The sequence below is a fragment of the Trachemys scripta genome, chromosome 1 (assembly GCF_013100865.1).
Source record: "Trachemys scripta elegans isolate TJP31775 chromosome 1, CAS_Tse_1.0, whole genome shotgun sequence".
Classification (NCBI taxonomy): Eukaryota; Metazoa; Chordata; order Testudines; family Emydidae; genus Trachemys; species Trachemys scripta.
The window spans coordinates 77,367,047-77,385,590 of record NC_048298.1 but is presented as its reverse complement, the minus strand read 5'-3'; the positions used below and the strand labels follow the sequence as shown (position 1 = coordinate 77,385,590).

The 18,544-nt window shown below is 37.7% G+C and overlaps 1 protein-coding gene across 10 annotated transcripts in view; it reads left to right on the top strand.

The window, feature by feature from the left end:
• POC1B (POC1 centriolar protein B) overlaps positions 1-18,544 on the top strand; it is a 142,226-nt gene that overhangs the window by 26,983 nt on the left and 96,699 nt on the right. For all 10 annotated transcript variants that reach the window (XM_034772546.1, XM_034772504.1, XM_034772496.1 and 7 more), the window contains 3 exons: positions 28-161; positions 1,195-1,263; positions 8,891-9,043. In XM_034772546.1, the coding sequence (XP_034628437.1) occupies positions 28-161; positions 1,195-1,263; positions 8,891-9,043 (356 nt within the window). The remainder of the gene's footprint in view (positions 1-27; positions 162-1,194; positions 1,264-8,890; positions 9,044-18,544) is intronic.

Genomic DNA, 18,544 nt, shown 5'->3' with positions numbered 1-18,544 from the left:
GTCTGAATTTTGTCTCTTGTGAATTAGTTCACAGAGGAGGAGTTAATTGTGTATCATTCCATCCTTCTGGTAACTATCTCATCACTGCTTCTACTGATGGTACCCTTAAAATTATGGATCTCTTAGAAGGAAGACTTATATATACGCTTCATGGACACAAGGTATAGCAGTACTGTAGTAGTTCTTTTTTAACTGAAATGTTAGTAGATTTTATCATATCGATATGTTTAATAACTTCATTAGAGGAGAAACAATACACTTGCGTGGTGCACTAACGATGCCAGTTATTTGCCAATGCACGACATTTTCAATGGAAAACAAACTTTTGCAGTAATGCAGCTTCTCACAAGTTGACAGAAATTGCATAACCTCAAGTGACAGTCATACCACTACAGTGTATGTGCTTTAATGCTGGGTAACAGTTTTCATACTGAATTAATATCTGAAATCAAGAGGGTAATGTTCTTCAGTAATTTTGCAGATGAACAACTAATCATCTACTAGATAAGTACATGTGCTGTATAAACCTTCTGTAGTTAACGGAGGAGTGTGTGACAGTCTTTACAAGAACCTCCTATCACCACTTTCCTTTTCTCTCTTCCTCCCTAATATGCAGCAAGCCCTACTTTCTGATTACTATATATTTGATATTTTTATCATAAATAATTCAAAGTAAATATAAAGTAAAATAGATATGGGAAATATAGTATTGTTTAGAATAATAAGTAATACGGCAATAATCATGACCTAATATTTTCCTGTGATTTGTAGTATTCATCTTTCACTCAACCTTAATTTTGTAGAAATCATCATTGCAATTGGACTATTTCTCATTAATTGTTTGCAGTGTTGTTGTAGCTATGTTAGTCCCAGGATATTAGAGCGACAAGGTGGGTGAGGTAATATCTTTTAGTGAACCGATTTCTGTTGGTGAAAGAGACCAGCTTTTGAGCTGTACAGAGCTCCTCCTCTTCAGAAAATTTGAAAGCTTGTCTCTTTCACGAACAGAAGGTGGTCCAATAAAAATATTACCTCATCCATTTTGTCTATCTTATTCATTAGCATTAGAAAGTTGTTGCAGTTCTGGAGTTCTGTTGAACAACAGATGACTATCTATATTTCAGTGTAAAGAGAGAGACTGTAATAGAAATAAATTATTTTAGCACATTACTGAACTTGCTTTTAATTTTACAGGGACCTGTGCTTTCTGTGGCCTTTTCCAAAGGTGGGGAAAAATTTGCATCAGGTGGAGCTGATGCACAGGTTTGTTTAAAAACTAGATGTTCTATATAAAACAATCATTCTTTCAGTATTTATTACAGTGAGTGAATGAGTTAGTGTTTTGAAACATGAGAATTACAGTAGTCTTATTGGATCCATTTTGCATGTTTTTAGTAATTGTTTCTAGGTAGGCTTATATGCAAGTTTAATTTGCGATATCTTATACTATTTTTGTTTCGTGTAATAAAATTACATTTTTACATTCACCGGTTCCAATTGAGTATTCCAGTAAAAAACAGGACTGCACTCCATTTGTATTTTGAGTCCCATATCATAAGAAAGACACCAGAAGTAATGATTCAAGTTCAGGGAAACAATGTGGATCATAATACAGCAATTCAAACAAATCTCTTCTATTCAGAAGTGCACAGCAGGAAAGTAATTTTGCTGTTACTAGTGTGCTTTGGTTAAAGATGATGATTTTGATGATGATTCACGTAGGATAGATATATCTGCATACATGCTCTGTTTGCTAGGTTGTCCCTTCTAATTAGAGGAAGGTACCTAGTCTGTTAGTGCACAAATTAATGAGATAGGGCAAAATCTGTTTAGATTGTTGTTCTGCCAGTTTAAATTAGCCAAAGCACTAGATTTCATACAGAGTATCAGTTTAATAATTCCACGCAAAATAAGTTTTATTAAACCAGCGAGTCATAATTAATCCTTATCCCGACTGTGGGTGCAGTAGATTGTGCCACTGTGGGTAAATCTGGTCACTATGAAATGCCACCATATCTGGTCTTAGAGCTGCTTCTCCAGGTCTTTACATGGTAAAAGAATAAAGGGGCACAATTAAGGACAATAGAAATCATCTTGCACTTGGATTAGAACTTTATATTCTGTAAAATGCTTCCTCAGTATTATGTGGCAATAACAAAAAAAGAACAAAATGTGTTTTGGGAGCCCATGATGGAGGCACAGAGAACAGCTTTGTGGAAGTGACACTCCGGGGAGTTACTACAAACATGTTTCATATTTTGTTGGGGGAAGAAAAGGGTGGAATTTTACTCAACAACTAATAGAAAACATAACTTGAAGGAATAAAGTTCAAACTAAAGACTCGGGTGGTATTGGAAAGAAGACCTCACTGTCTTACTTCTAAAGTGCAATCAGATGCAAAGAACCAGAGATGTAGCTTCACGTGGCACCTTTTCTAGAAATGAGTTGGGGAAACTCAAAGGAAATAAAAGAACTGCTGACATGACAATGAATCTGCAACAGCAATCAAAAGACTGGCAAATATTGGAGAGAAATAAACTCTGACTGAAGCAAGGATATGGATGCTGGAGGATTTTGCTAGTAAAAAAGATTGAAATTTGAGATGTAAAAGATTTGCAGAAAGACACGTGGTCAATAAATGAAATTATTATGAAAATGAAGCTAGATGTAACAACTAAAATATTTGAGCATAAAAGGAGGAAATCTTACCAAATTCGTGCAAATGCTTTTTCACTTTACTATGTGCTAATTAAAGAGTGCAGTTTGGAGGTGAAAAAAGTACACCAAATAGTGGAATAGTGAAACTGTTATGGTAAGCTTAATAGTTTTCAAAAGGCAAAAAGTTCTTATGAATTTACCTGTCAAGGAACACAACACTTTGTTTATCCATACATCTCAAGAAGATGAATAGGGCACTTTGCATCTCTTGGAGCTATTAGCTCTTCACAACCTTGAAGGATAGAAACATTTTAATCTATAGCTTCTTGAGCATTTATTCAATGACCAAAATACTCTATTATTTCAATTGAAGTAGAAATGGTTAAAAATAACAATGTTAATTAAAAAAAAAATGAAAGTAGCCTATACCTTACATTTTGCTGCACCTGAGAAGTAAGTCAGACTTCAGATCTGAAAAATTACTAGGAATTTTATTTGCATTAAGGAGCCAAAACAGAGTTAGCAAAAACAATTCTTAAAGGGCTCATTGTAAAATCATTATAATTCATAAACTAATTAACAGATTTACATGGAAATTCTGAGGAGCGTGTTTCTTACTAAAAAGAATAAGTGCTGTTCTACGGAGGATACAGTACAGTATTCTGTGAAGGGCATATAAACCCTCCACTGTAACAGCCAGGAAGGGGTGAATGGGCAGAACAGTTACTTCCCAAGCTGACCACCCACAGCTGAGATAAATGGCTGTTCTTGGAGAGAAGAGTCTACAGAATAAAAGAGAAGAGAACAGGGAGGAGACCTCGCAGGAAAAAGAATTTAAAGAGACTTCCCAAACAGTTGGAGAAGGCTCATGGTGCAAGGGACTGCATGCAGCCAGAGAACTCAAGGGGAGTCCCCTTGGGCACTCTAGCAGCATGCAGCCTCTTGCATCAGCCTGACAGCAGGAAGTGGCACAGGGAAACAGCAGGGAGTCTATGGAAGCACTCTAGCTGCTTAATAGAGTCCCTGGGCCAGAACCCAGAGCAGAGGGAAGGCCTGGATTCCCACACTGATCCTCCAAAGTTATCAAACCTACTGTGGGGCTGCCAGGTCATTAGACTTCTGCTTTATTGGAGTCTTTATTACCCTGGAAGGGATGGACTATAGATGACCCGACCAGAGGGCTGAGCCATAAAAAGGGGTGCAAGCTACCTCAGGCTCGGAGTGAGCAAGGATGGGGGCACCAGAAGAGACTGCTAAACTATGCTCAGCCATGGGAGGGTGCACTGGCCAGCCAGTGACCCTTCTATAATTCTTACAAGAGTTTTTTAATTCCTGGTCTAAGCTGAAATCTCAACTCAACTTTCTGGAACTGCTATAGTGCTTCTCTAATAATCTCTATACTAAATGTATTCATTTTAGGGATGTCTTGAGGTAATTATTAAAACTTTTTAGTAAATAGCTACAGTTAGTAGCACAGATGATGCACATAAAGGACACAGATTTCCCTGTAGTAATGCCTTAGGAGATCTAGTAACATTTGTCATCTGTTGAAAAGGCTACTTTATGTAAAGACAATAGAACAAAAATGTTTTCCAAAATTTGTCATTATGAAGTGGATTATTTTGTCAGATTACATGGAATAGATAAAGCTCATCAGCTGTCACTTGCTTACATTTCCAGTCTATATGGAGGTTTAAATTGGAATTTGTTTTGGATTTTTTTCTTTCCTTTTAAAATGCTTAAGGAGCATAGTTGAGTGATGCTTTTGCACATCATCTTGAAATCCTACTTCCCTCCCCCCATTACATAGTGTTTTCTTTATAGCTGTCTGTCTTCAAGCTATTATGTTATAGTATTGGCATCTCTTGTTGTGTTCTTAAAGGCTTTTTAAAAAATATTTTTTAACTTTCGCATAAATCACTGCATCGTAGATATTTTCAGTTCTTAAGGGAGAACTTAATTTAATACAAGAGAATCCTGCATAACACATGCTTTTTGATTTGGGGGGTATTGTTATTGCATGGCATTTTTGTGAAGCGTTTTCATAGGAACATACTCCATATCATGTTGGCTATTGCTCTGTAAAATGTATAAAGTCTCTCTGTCAATCCTGTTTTTATTTACCTTTCAAAGAGCTCTCTTTCTTTCCCAATCATAATTTTATCCGGTTATAATTTTCTTGGTGTCCTGTGTATTTTGCTATAGTTTACATTAATATATCTTAATCTTTAAAATTTGGCACAACAGACCATGGAACCTTTCATTTTTCTTTTTTTAAGAGTAGCAGGCTATAGTTATTCACATGAACAGTGTTAACCAAATTCTCTCCAGTGAGAAGAGGAAATGGCATAGTTAAATTGAGTGGCCACCCACAGAGATGAAAGGGGGAATGTAATGGGTCTACAAACCCCATACTGAACATAGACAGAGCGGGGAGGAGAGTCCCTCCTGTTTACAAGCAAGCATCTTGATCACATCCCCTTGCAGCTGCCAGACCCACCAATGATGGAGGCAGGCACCCACAGCTGCAACCAATAAAGGAAATAGGGTCTGCTGTAAAGAAAAGAGGGCAGAGAAAGAAGGGGAGGCAGAAAGGCCTGGGGTAGCAAAGTGGTGACAGCCTTGCACCAGGTTGCCTCCAAGAAAACAGCCAGGAGACTAGCAGAGAGAGACACCTAGGAAGTAACAGGCTTTAAGGAATGTAAGGGTCCAAACACTGACCTCACTGACAGCAAGTTAATGGGGGGAGGGCAGTTAGGTGAAGCTGAGGCCACCCCAAGAGCCCATGACAGGGAACAATTCCATAAGGAATGTGTAACCTTCTAGGACCAGTGTTTTTTTTCAAATGTTTTGTACAGTTAACACTTTAGATTTCCACTCAAGAAACAGCAGTATGGAAGGGGTGAGACGTGAAACAATCATGTAATGAAGATTTTTAACAGTCAAAAGTAACAATAAGAGTCCAGTTATTTGGGAATAGAGTAAAGGTTGAACTGCCCAAAAACTACTTTAGTCTTTCTTACAAGAATTAATAAGTGATGAGCGCATTCTCTGTATCCTACCTGCCTCTGACGAGGGCATGTTCTGTGAAAGCTCCCAGTCAAGGGAGTAGTCAAACAGTTAACATTACTGAATTTCCATCAACCCTTTTTTTTCTTTTCCTGCTATACACACAGATATTGTAATTTCCTCCCAACAAACATTTTAGGTACTGTTTCCCTGGTGTTCTCTGTCATGACTGCAACAAATAACTTTTGAGTAGCTAGTCAAGCAGCTATAAAATGAACATGTGAACAGCTATAGATTAAAATGTTTCTCTCTTCTCCATACCAATCTTTCTTAAGTTGGAGAGAGGCTACATAATTGTCAACTTTTGTTCAAACTGGCATGTTGGAAATAATTTCCCCAATAGATTTATCAAGGTTTGCCAGGATTCTTTTTCCACGCAAACATTTTTCTTATTCCAGAGTCCATTTGGTGTTGGTTACATCAAAAATAACAATATAACTATATACACACTTATTCTCTGTATCCTACTAACAATTCAGTTATAAGCATTGGCCAAAATACTTACTACAGGATCAGGCCCTGGGTGATACCTTCCTATCATGGTATGATTCCAGAGGGGTAAGGAAAAGCTCTCCTGAAGACATTCATTCCTAAAGAACCCTGATTTTTATATACTATAGTAAACAAGTGATGTCATTGCTGGTAATTGGGCCTTAGCTAAAGCCAAGGGAAGGAATTTTGGGGCTGAGCCCTGGACCTAGCACCCAATTGACCATGTTTTCTTAATTTCTGTTACTTCAACCTAAACCTTAAATAAGATAACACTGGTATTGCACAGGTCATTACAGCTTTAATACAAACAATCCTCCTTTCTTGTGATCTCATTCTTTTTGGTCAAATGCTTTGGGCCTATCACTCATGCTAATATCTAAATCCAACTTAAAACAATATCTCATTGAGGCCAAAACTAGGCCTATAGTCCTACATGGAGTCCTTCCACTAAAGAAATTTAAAGGAAACAGACATTTGATTTGGTACTGCATGACATTTTAATTAAAAAAAACTAGAACAATACAAAATTAACATGGCCCATATTAAATGGATTAAAAACTAAGTAACTGATGGGTCTCAAAATGTAATTGTAAATGGGGAACCATCAATGAGTTGTGTTTCTTGTGGAGATTTGAAGGGATTGATTCTTGGCCTAAGCTATTTAATTTTTATCAATGACCTGTAAGAAAACACAAAATCCTACTAATAAAATGTACAGGTTACACAAAGATTAGGGGAGTGGTAAATAATGAAGAGGACAGGTCACTGATACAGGTGATCTAGATAGTGTCCAGCTTAACAAGCAATCAAAAATGCATTTCAGTATGGCCAAATGTAAGGTCACATAAAGAAACAAAGAATGTAGCTCATACTTACAGGTTGGAAGACTCTACCCTGAGAAGCAGTGATTCCGAAAAGGACTGATAATCAAGTCAACATGAGTTCCTAGTATGATGCTTTGGCCAAAAGGGCTAACACAATTCTCGGATGCATGAATGAGGGAATATTGAGTAGGAACAGAGCAGCTCTATTTCCTTTGTATTTGGCTCAGGTGGGACTGCTGATAGAATATGGTGTCCAGTTCTGGTGTCCAAAATTCAAGAAAGATGTTGAAAAATCAGAGGGCTCAGAGAAGAGCCATCTACTAAATGAAGGATTGGAAAACGTATCTATAAGAAAATACTTAAGGAGCTCAATCTCTTTGGCTTATCAAAAAGAAGGTTGAGGTGCCTTGACAATAGTACTTACACAGGGAATAGAAATTTGATAATAGAGGGCTCTTCAGTACAGCACAGATTCATATAACAAGATCAAATGATTGGAAGTTGAAGCTAGGAAAAATTCAGATTAAAAATAAAGTGAAATTTTTTAACCGTGATGGAATTAACTATTGGAACAATTTACCAAAGATGGTGGTGGTTTAGGCTTAATCAATTTTTTCCCTTTATATAATTTCAGACAAAATTATTGTTACTTACAGTGTCTGAACATATATTTATGCCATGCAATAATAACAGAGAAGACAGAATTTGTAAACGACCCAAGTTACCACATTCTGGGGCACTTGCACCTTCCATGATGGTCATTGCCTCCTCTGATATCCTGGTCTGGTCCTTTAGTCCAGTACTTCAATTTCTGGTTCGGTGTTTCTACAGTTTGGGCAGAGTTCACTTAGGTCTTTTGTATCTTTCTGCGTTCCAAATTACTTCATTTTATCCAATTGGCCTTTAGCACATCACCTGTTTAATTTTTATATGTATCCATACATTACATATGAGTAACCTTCAGTTTCCCAACTTCTGCATTTTTCCAGATAGTTTTGCAGGTTCTGGATCATGTTGTTCTGTGTCACCATGTTCCTGGATCTTCCCAGAAAAAGAGGTTTTTATTTATCATTACATGATTGTATACCTCTTACTTGCATCTTCCAACACAATACATTACTTATCTTGACAGCAAATAACATCATCTTAAACAATTCAGCAATTTTATATCAAAGAATTGACAAAACCACACTGATGCCAGGCAAGGGCTTGACCTAAGTTTTAGCTTATCTATAATTAATTATTCATAATTTCAAATTAGTAAAATATAGCTATATCAAAGCTCTTAATCTTATTTAACAATCCTTCATTTTCTAGTTCAGTATAAGTATGTTACCCTGTTTTATTCTTTAATCTATTAGAATCGGGGTGGGGTCTGGAGCATATGCTATAATTCGTTAACATTTCTTTATCTTCTGCAAGCATAGGTTTGTCAGGGGACAAACCCTTATATTTATATTTCAATTCAAAGTCCAAAACCTTATACTGTATTGCCAAGACTCGTTAGGGTTTTTGTTTTTTTTTTCTGTTACAAATTTTGAGGTGCTTGTATTTTTAACTGTAATCAACAGAATATCACTAAACAGTTATGGTTTGGATATTAGAATATGCTGAAAGTCAAATTCCTAACACTGAACCTTTATTATTTTAAACAGTGTTTTGCCTTTAAAATGATATTGTAGGTTCTTTATGGAAATTGCACATATCTATTGTATTGCAATTTGGAGAACAGAAGATTTGTACCATTACTTTTTGAAAATCAAGTTCCTGTAGTTTTCCTTTTGAAGAGTTATTTTCCTTATTAAAAAAATTATTCAATTTTAATAAGGTTGATGGTTGATTTACAGGTATTACTGTGGAAGACGAATTTTGATTCATTTAACTATAAGGAAGTTCTTAAACAACATAGAAGAAGAATACATACTGATGACCCACCTCACCTTCTTGATATTTATCCAAGATCACCTCATCCCCATGATGGGCAATCTCAGTCAATTGAAGTAAGTTCTATGGTTATCCACACTAATATTTACAGTTTCTCACTCTCTCTCTCTAACATTGGCTGTCAAAATATCATTTATACTGAGATGAGGTCTGTGTGGCATCAGATAATGCAGTGCTAAGCAATTTCTTGTCATTTATTATCAGTATCAGCGTTTTTCTTTTTTGTTTCAAAGAATATAAAATTTTTAGAAACAGACACTGAATGTATTGAAATATCTTTATTAGTCTTTCTAAAAATTATTGACATCCTCATTTTTCATAACATGAAAATAAGACTTATGATTATTGTAATTCAGAAATTATTCCCTCTCATTAATGAAACCTAAAAAAATGAATACTGTAAAGATTTAGAATTGTTTAAAGTAAATTATCAGGTGTAGCTTGATCCATATTTTTCCTATCACTGCAAATTCTTGATCGTAATGAGGAAGATTTGGGTATATATTTTGGATACAAGCTCTGTGTTCTTGTGAGCAACTAAGTGCAGAATGCTGTCTCTTGGCATTTCTCATTAGCACTAACTATACTTGAAAGTTTGTGGTACTTCACTTTGTTGGCCCTCATGTTTATAATCAGACAGAAAGAATCATAGAAGATTAGAGTTGGAAGAAACCTCAGGTGGTCATCTTGTCCAATTCCCTGCTCAAAGCAGGACCAACACCAACTAAATCATCCCAGCCAGGGCTTTGTCAAGCTGGGCCTTAAAAACCTCTAAGGATAGAGATTTCACCACCTCCCTAGGTAACCCATTCCAATACTTCACCACCCTTCTAGTGAAATAGTTTTTCCTAATATCCAACCTAGACCTCCCCAACTGCAACTGGAGACCATTGTTCCTTGTTGTCATCTGCCACCACTGAGCACAGCCTAGCTCCATCCTCTTTGGAACCCCCCCGTTCAGGTAGTTGAAGGCTGCTATCAATTCCCCTTCCCCCCCCTCCCCCCTCCCCCCGCTTACTCTTCTTTTCTGCAGATAGTTATGCTAGCTGTAAGATTTTGTCATATTAAAAAGCAGTGGTCTCAGCATGATGGCACAAATACAAAATGTGACAAACTCAGTCAGCAACAATATGTAGGGTGACCAATAATAACTTTGGCAATTTGTTGTTGTTTCTGTGATTTAAGTCCTCCATTTTAATGTCTCATTCCATCAGCAACATTTAAAAAATAATGTTACAATGTCACCAATAGATAATAATGAAAGAAGTACTGTAACTTCTCTCCAGCTGTCTCATATGATATAAATGGTCTTTGATGAATCATCAGAGCAGCAAACAATAATGCCGATGATAGCAAGAGGTTGCCTTAAAATTTTGAATGACCAATTAATAGCTAAATCTTTGAGGTGGCATTTGTTAGTAAAAGCATTTACCATCTCTGAAAATTGCCAGATCCAGTGTACTCAGTTTATATGTGAAAGAAATTGTTTTGTTGTTTTTTTAAGAACATTCAGACTTGCAAACTAAGTTGAAGCTGTGAAAGTCAAGCTGTCCTTTTCTGAGTATGCCTTACCAGTAAGCCTTGCCTCCAAGTGAGGTGTATTATATAGCAGGTACAATCAATTGTGTAATTGAAGCACCTCAGTTGTGTAGGGTTCACTGCTCACGAACTAGTAATAACACAAATTGACTTTCATATCCCATGTTCAGTTTGCATGTCTCAGAAAAAAGTTTTTTCTAAACTGAATAAACTTGACCTGGAAGATGTATCATCCCATGTCTCATTATGCCATTTTAGAGTCACTTTTCAGATTATAACTGCACTCTTCTTTTGTTCATACTTCATTTCCTGCCCCTGAAATAGCCCTGCTATTTCCTCTCCCGCCAACAAATAGGGGTATGTAGTATATTTCAGCCGTAGGACAATCTGGTTATGATACTTAATCCTTCTAGTAACTCATGTCTCCAGTGTGCAAGTAAATGGAGACATTAAACAAAAAGCAGAGCTGCTTAGCTTTGACAAACAACAAATGATATATTTTATGGGGAATGGCAGGTGGAGAAGTTAGTCCTTAACTAAATCTGAGGCTTATATATTTAAAATTAACTCAGTGATGCTGGGCATTGTAGCACATTAAGAGGCCCCAGGAGCTGCTTTTTGTATTCTTTAGAATGTATACAAGCATTAAGGGCAAAACCACAAATAGGTTAATCAATTTTAAGTGGCAGTAATAAAAGAATGCATAACCTTTCAAGCCTTCACGGAGACAGAAATGCAATCCAGCAATATTAAATATACCTATCTCATAGAACTGGAAGGGACCCCGAAAGGTCGAGTCCAGCCACCTGCCTTCACTGGTAGGATCAAGTACTGATTTTGCCCCAGATCCCTAAGTGGGCCCCTCAATGATTGAAGAAGATTGAATATTCAAGAAGGGTTGAATATATTACTACAAAATGTGTCAAGAAAGAGACCTAGACACCTCTATTGCAGGCATGAAAACTATTTAATTGCCTTAGGAAAAAAATACTAAGGCCTGGCCTACATCTAAAATTCTTCCATTAACATAGATACCTCCTTTCAGAGAGGTGGATTACCTATATGTACAGAAACCCCCCTTTCTGTCAATGTAGGAAGTGTCTACACTACAGCAGCACAGCTGCAGAGCCATAGCTGTGCCGGTGCAGTCACTCTAGTACAGATATACCCTAAGAATGCATGACAGTGTGTGGGAATCAAACAAGTCCATAAAAAAAAAAAAAGCACAACTTATGAATCTTAAGGACTTCCATAATTAGTCCATCTCATGGTATTCTACCGCCTATAGTGACAGAAACCTGAAGCTTCCAGGGAAGGTGTGAGTACATCCAGATTTCATCTTGATGATTGTGTAATGTTGTACACAATGATGGTACTAGTGAAGGTATCTTTCTGAATTCTCCAGGGGATCACTCTACTTTCTAAAGCTTAACTGGTAGCTACTATAATAATATATAATCACAACTAGTGAGGAATTTATCCAATCCTGCTTAAAATTCAGATCCATTATGTGTCTTAATGTATGGCACCAAATTCCATCTTTATAGTTTATAAAATTTTACGATTCGATTAAATTAACATAATTTAAAATGATCAATCTGATGTTTGAGATTAGGAGTAACCAGAGCTCCAAGTATTCTGCAGTTCTTAAAAGTAAGCTTTCATTATTAAAAAAACAAACAAACAAAAAACACCTTATAAAGAATATGTCTACAATGTGATAAGACCCATGGCTGGCCAAGGTAAGCTGGCTCAGCTGTGGGGCTATAACAGTACAGTGTAGATCAGAGGTGGGCAAACTATGGCCCGTGGGCCGGATCCGGCCCCTCAGGACTTTGGATCTGGCCCGGGGGATTGCTCCCCATGGCACCGTGGGCGCCGTTCTCAGAAGGGTCCGGCATCACTTCCCTGCGGCTCCCAGGCACTGCCCCCTGCAGCTCCCATTGGCTGCGGTTCCCCATTCTCGGCCAGTGGGAGCTTCAGGGGAGGCACCTGGAGGCCTGGCAAGGGCAGTGCATGCGGAGCACCTCGTACACCCTGCACCCCAACCCCCTGCCCTGAGCCCCCTCCTGCAGTCTGCACCCCTGCCCTGAGCCTCCTCCTGGACTCCGCATCCCTCCTGCACCCCAGCCCCCTCATGCATCCCTCCTCTGCCCCAATCCCTTGCCTTGAGCCCTTTCCTGCACCCCCTCCCACACCACACACTCCCTCCCGCACCCCAACCCCCTGCCCCGGCCCTGCATACAATTTCCCCACCCAAATGTGGCCCTCGGCCCAAAAAGTTTTCCCACCCCGGATGTAGATTTTCAGGCTTGGGATGGAGTTTGGGCACTGAGACCATGTGAGGGAGATGTGCCTCAGCCCAAGCTCCACAAGCCCGAGTCAGCTGATTCTGGCTCTGAGACTCAGTGCCTCAGGTTTTTTTAATACAGTGTAGACATACCCATAGTTGCTGAGATAGTCTTGAGAACCAGCTAAAGAAGCAGGTGCTTGGGGCGGCCAATACCAAGGGGCGGCACTTTGGCTGCTATTGGGGCGGCACATCCGGGAGCAAAGGACCTGCCGCTGAATTGCCACCGAAGAGTGGAGTGGTGTGATCGCGCTGCCGCTTTTTTTTTTTTTTTTGCCGCTTGGGACGTCAGAAAACCTGGAGCTGGCCCTGCTTGAGAATGTCTACAGAGTGTAAATAGATCCAGTGTTGTCTTCCTGTGTTGACAAGGAGCCTGAAATAATAGTTCTGAATTGTCCCATTCATCTTAATCAAGAACTCCTGGTTGTGTAGCTGCAAATATTGGCATTTTTCAGATATGCCATAAAATTTACCATTTTGGTTGATGCAAGCATCTGATATTTTATTTTCTGTCTCCATGACCTGGGCCCTGATTTGTTGCTGCCTCTTACTACCCATCTTCCCCACAAGGAGGAATTATTGGATTACAGGTGACACTCCCTCCATGTTCATAAACTAAACAATTTAAGAATCTCTCATAATAGATCAGACTATAGGTCCATGGAGCTAGGAAGTTAGGGAGCCAGAGCTGGAGTCCAGTTTACAGCCTATGAACAGAGAAAATTAGTAATATAGTTTGAGCTACCTAGAGAACAACACAGAAGTCAAGGCTTAGAGAAGTGAGTTGCTGAAGCCAGCTGCAAGCTACTCTCTTCCTTGGCCTAAATGGAGACAAGACGGTTCTGAGCCAGGCCACCTAGTAGATGGTTCTGCAGGAGTTGAGGCCCACAAATTGGAGCTGGGTTACCATACTTGAAAATAAACATTGACTTACTTTGCATCTGAATATCGTAAACCCCTAAATTGCCATTGAATGTTTTTCGAGGCATAACTGGATGGAAAAGAAGAGTGTTTGGACTACAGAGTAATTTTAAGATTACTGTAGAATTTAGGCATTCTTGCCATGGAATTTGGTCCCCTTATGCTATGGAATACATATGGGCATTGGGAGTAACCAAATAAACTGCTATATGTGCAGTAATTAACATCATAATTATCTAGATAATAATCTAGAGTTATAGTAGGAAACACTGAATTAAAAGACTAAATTAAAATCTACACAATACAAAACTGGCTTAGATTTACAGTTAAACTTTTAACGGGAAGAACATGTTCTGTACATAAGGGACTTCTTGTCTTTCATGCCATATGTTTAATGGATTTTCTGTGAAAACATAAGTTGTATTATTTATCTGGAGATAGCAAGGTTTGCTTTAGGTTTAATTATTCAGGGGTACGGTTGTAGTGTAATATGCTAAGTTGCGTGCACCACTCTGGAAGAGACTAAGTTGTGATTTTTGAGCTTTCTGTATTTCTGCTTTAATTGAATGCTCCGTATGTAGGCGAGGATTTTAAATGGATGGAAGGTTGAGCTAGTACATCACTTTAAAAATATGTTCAAACTTGAATGTAATATTCTGTTATATTTAAGTGCATTGTGTTTGTGTTTGTATTATGAGTTTGAATATGTTTTGCTTGTCCAGTTGCACATTTAAATTTTCTGCATAATTTTAAATCAGCATTTTTCTTAGATGAACAGACTACTAATCCACACTAGGTGGCAGTAAAAATCAGAGAATATTTTCTTGGTTTGTTTTACCTTGAGGACGTCAACCCAGCACAAAATCAGATTTTCAGATTAAACACACTATAAAACTATAGTGTGTAATAATATTTGTATATTAATCTCTTCAAGCCAGTTAATGGAGGTCAGTAAAATAACAATCGTGGTTAAAGCACAGAAGTAGGAGACAGTAGACCTTGATTCTAGTAGTTTTTTCTGCCATACTTTTTCCCTGTGATCTTCAGCAAATGACCTAATCTCAGTACCTCATTTTCTTTAGCTATTATCCTCTACTTTAAGACCAAATTCCCTTTTAATAATTAATATTCAGAAAGTGCTGAGAGATCTTTGAATGGAAACTTCTGCAGAAGTGCTTATTTTTTATTGCATAGGTCAAAGGTTAATATTCCTTTAGAAATTATTAGAGTAGATTAATGAACATGTTTAATATTATAATCTAATTGACTAGGTACTGTTTTAACTAAGGAAGATTCTCTAGTCAATCACCTTGTCAATGGAGAATTATTTGATACACTGTACTTTCTAGGGTTTTGGCCAGTCTCACTCTTTTTAAAAAAAAAAAAAAAAAAAAGTTAAATGAAATTTCCACCAATACACTTGGGAGACTATTCTACAATCTAATTCATCTTGATGTCAGGAAATATTTTGAGAGATTTGTCTTAAATATTCTCTCTTAGCCTCATTCCATTGCTTCAGATTATGCTTATATGTATTACACTAAATAATTATCCTCAATATTTATACCCTTGAAATATTTGTACACTGTTTCATGTCCTGCCTGCCTTACTTTCTTGCTTTATCTATACATATTTAGTTCTTTTTTTTTTTTTTTTTATCTTGCAGACAGGCTCTGCAGCCCTTTTTGGTTCTCTGAATTCTCTCTACCTTGTCAGTATCTTTCTGATGTGCCCAGAAAGCATATTGCAGACTCACATAAAGAGAGACTGTTACCTTCCTGCTCCAGGATGAGATTGCTATTGCATGAAAAGTCCTAAGTCCCCCTGCCTTCTTTAGTCAGATCACGTTTCTACTGGTTTTCCAGTATCTTTTCTAGGTCTCTTTCAGGATGACCACTTCACATGTTTCTCCCCCCTATTAAGTAGAGCTGGGTGAATAATGGATATTTCAGTTTGCTGGCACTCGTGAAAAATCATGGGAAAAAATCACTGTGTTGAACCAAAACCAATATTTATTAATTTTTCGGCAAATTGGAGAAGTAAAAGTGTAAGTTCCCCCTCTGCCTGATGTGGAGAAGGGATTTGAACTTGGCAAGAGAATTGCTCTAGCCACTGGGTTATGGAATATTCTGTTGTGGGTCTCTCTCAGTCTGTCCTGTTGAAGCTGTTCCATGGTGTGTAAGAGCAGGGCCATGAACGTGGGCTTCTCACATCCTAGGTGAGTGTCCTAACCACCAGGGTCTAGAATAATTTTTGCACTTTCTATGGGCAGGTGATTCATTGTCATTCACAGCAGCAGTTCATAGTCATTCATGTCTAGAGTTGCCTCTTGTTTACAGTTTCAAGCCAGGTTTCGTCCTCTGCATTAAGTTCTTATCTAAGCCAATTTTAATTAAGTTTTCATGAAACAGTAACAAATGTTTTATTAAATATATTACATGCAGTATGCTTCTGTTGTCAACTGATTTTTGTGATTTTATTAAAAAAAATGCAATCAGGTTTGTCTGGCAGTGCTTATTCTTTATCAGTCTATGCTGCCTATTGCTCATGATTCACCTTACTCTATAAATGGCTAGGGATTCTTTTTTTTTAACTGAATTTCCTTGCTCTACATCCTGTACAGCACAGTTGCAGAACAGAATATATAGCTATCATTGGTAAAAAGTCACATGAAGGAAAACACCAAATACTTGATCTTAGTGGCTTGCATGGATGAAAAACAAGTATCTTCACATATTACTGGAGATTACAGTTGTAGAGAGAAACAGGAAATTATGCCTACATTTTTCATTCTTATTGGTGTCTACAGCTTGCTCTAAACAAAGTTGCATCAGTTTAAATCAGTACTACATCCTTTCTTTATTTAAACTAATGTAACCTGTGTGTAGACAAGTTCTAGATATCTTTGCTGAAAAAACTTTAGAAATAAATCTGTGGATGGTTATTGCAATATTTTTGGTTATTACATAAATGTAATAGGATAGCTGTAGTCTAACCAAACTAAAAATAAGATAATTTTAAAATGCCACTTGAGTACAAATGCTAATAACATTTTTTTACTAAAGTGCAAATTATGTTCTGTACATAGATTCATTTTCTTTGCTTAATATTGTTGCATCTGCCTTGAAATGGGAAATAGTTTAGTTTCACTATAACTTTTGTAAAATAGCTCTGTGTCCTTTGCCGAAATGCTAGTTTTGAACTAATGACATCAGTTCTCCTCAGTGAATCACAGCAAGTATCCCTAATGTTTGTAAAGCCCTTGGAAAATGGAAAAAGGTGGTGAAATGTGCTGCTTATTGTATTTTATTTGCTTTAAGATTGTATTGAATAGTGTGCCCTTGGAATTGAAATTAAACTATGGATGTGGTTTGTCATGTATGTTGACAGAAAGTAAAGGTGCTACAAGCAATTGTGAGAAGAGAGATTGGTTGAGCAGTTACAGTTGGGGGGCCAAATTTTGATCTCATATACACTGGGGTAAATTCAAAGCAACTCCTAGAGTTATTCCCTCAATATTTTAAGTGTATTTTATAAGTTTTTTTGATTAAGTTAATAGTTAATATTTACAACGTTAATATGTGTTGTACAATAAGGCTTGCATAATGTACACTGTGTAAGAAAGTATCTTTTACAGGTACCCTATTCCACACACTGGGCATGAAATTCATTTACTATTCCTTAGCTCTATGACACACTCTTCTACTTTTTATCCAGTCCAAATATTTAGACTGTAAGAACATATTTGGACCAAACATGTTTGAATTGAAGAACATATCAGAGGGTTTGTTTCTCAGATAACAAGGTGATGGAAATGGTATAAAAACATAGGCTTCCACAGACATGCATAGCACTTCACATAAATAAGATAGATTCCCTAACCTGAAAACGTAGTGTAAGGTCCTGACCTGCATGTTGCTTCATGTAGGCAGGCCCCTTGCTACTATGTACAGCCTCACTAACTTCACTGGGCCTCCTCATGGGTGTTAGGATCCGTCAACATGAAGCAGATTGTGTGACTGGAGCCAAAATAAACAAAAGGCTAGCAAGAGGGGAAAAGATGGAGAAAGAATAGGACAGCAGTGAGAACACAAAGATTATATTAGTCACATGGGATGATGTATGTTTTGGTGGTGGTTTAGATTTAATTAAAGCTATGGTTTATAGGCAAGCTTATATAAATTGGATTTTAAGAAGGGATTTTAAGGAAGAGGGAGACTGTAATACACAAGAGAAGCAGATATGTGGTTTTATAATAATTTTGAGTTTGACACTCATGAGCCATTGGAAACTTACCCCTTATGCATCAAAGTCTTCAGCATATTTTGGAATAATATATGACCTACATGACATAGCAGGAGTACAGGGCTCAGCATTCAGTGGCTCCAGTTGTTCCTCTCCAACAGAGCTCTGTGTCATGATGGGTAATTGCTCTTTCTCTCCAAAAGAGCAAATCTGCACATGGAGATCCATATTATCTCCTCTCTTCAATATCTACATGAAATCAATGCAAAAGACAGTGAGATGCAATGTACTCAGCTGTCAACAGTATGCTGATGACACTCAACTCATTTGCCCCTTTCACCCAGAAACTCTCCCAGACAGTAACTCTCTCAGCACCACCTAGTGCTGGTAACAAACTTAGACAATATAGGACAACATAGAGAAAAGGGTTCTGCACCATCTGGGCTCAGCTTTCAGTTGTTTCCTCATCCGCTGTAGAGCTCGACTCTCGGGGCTTTTCCGC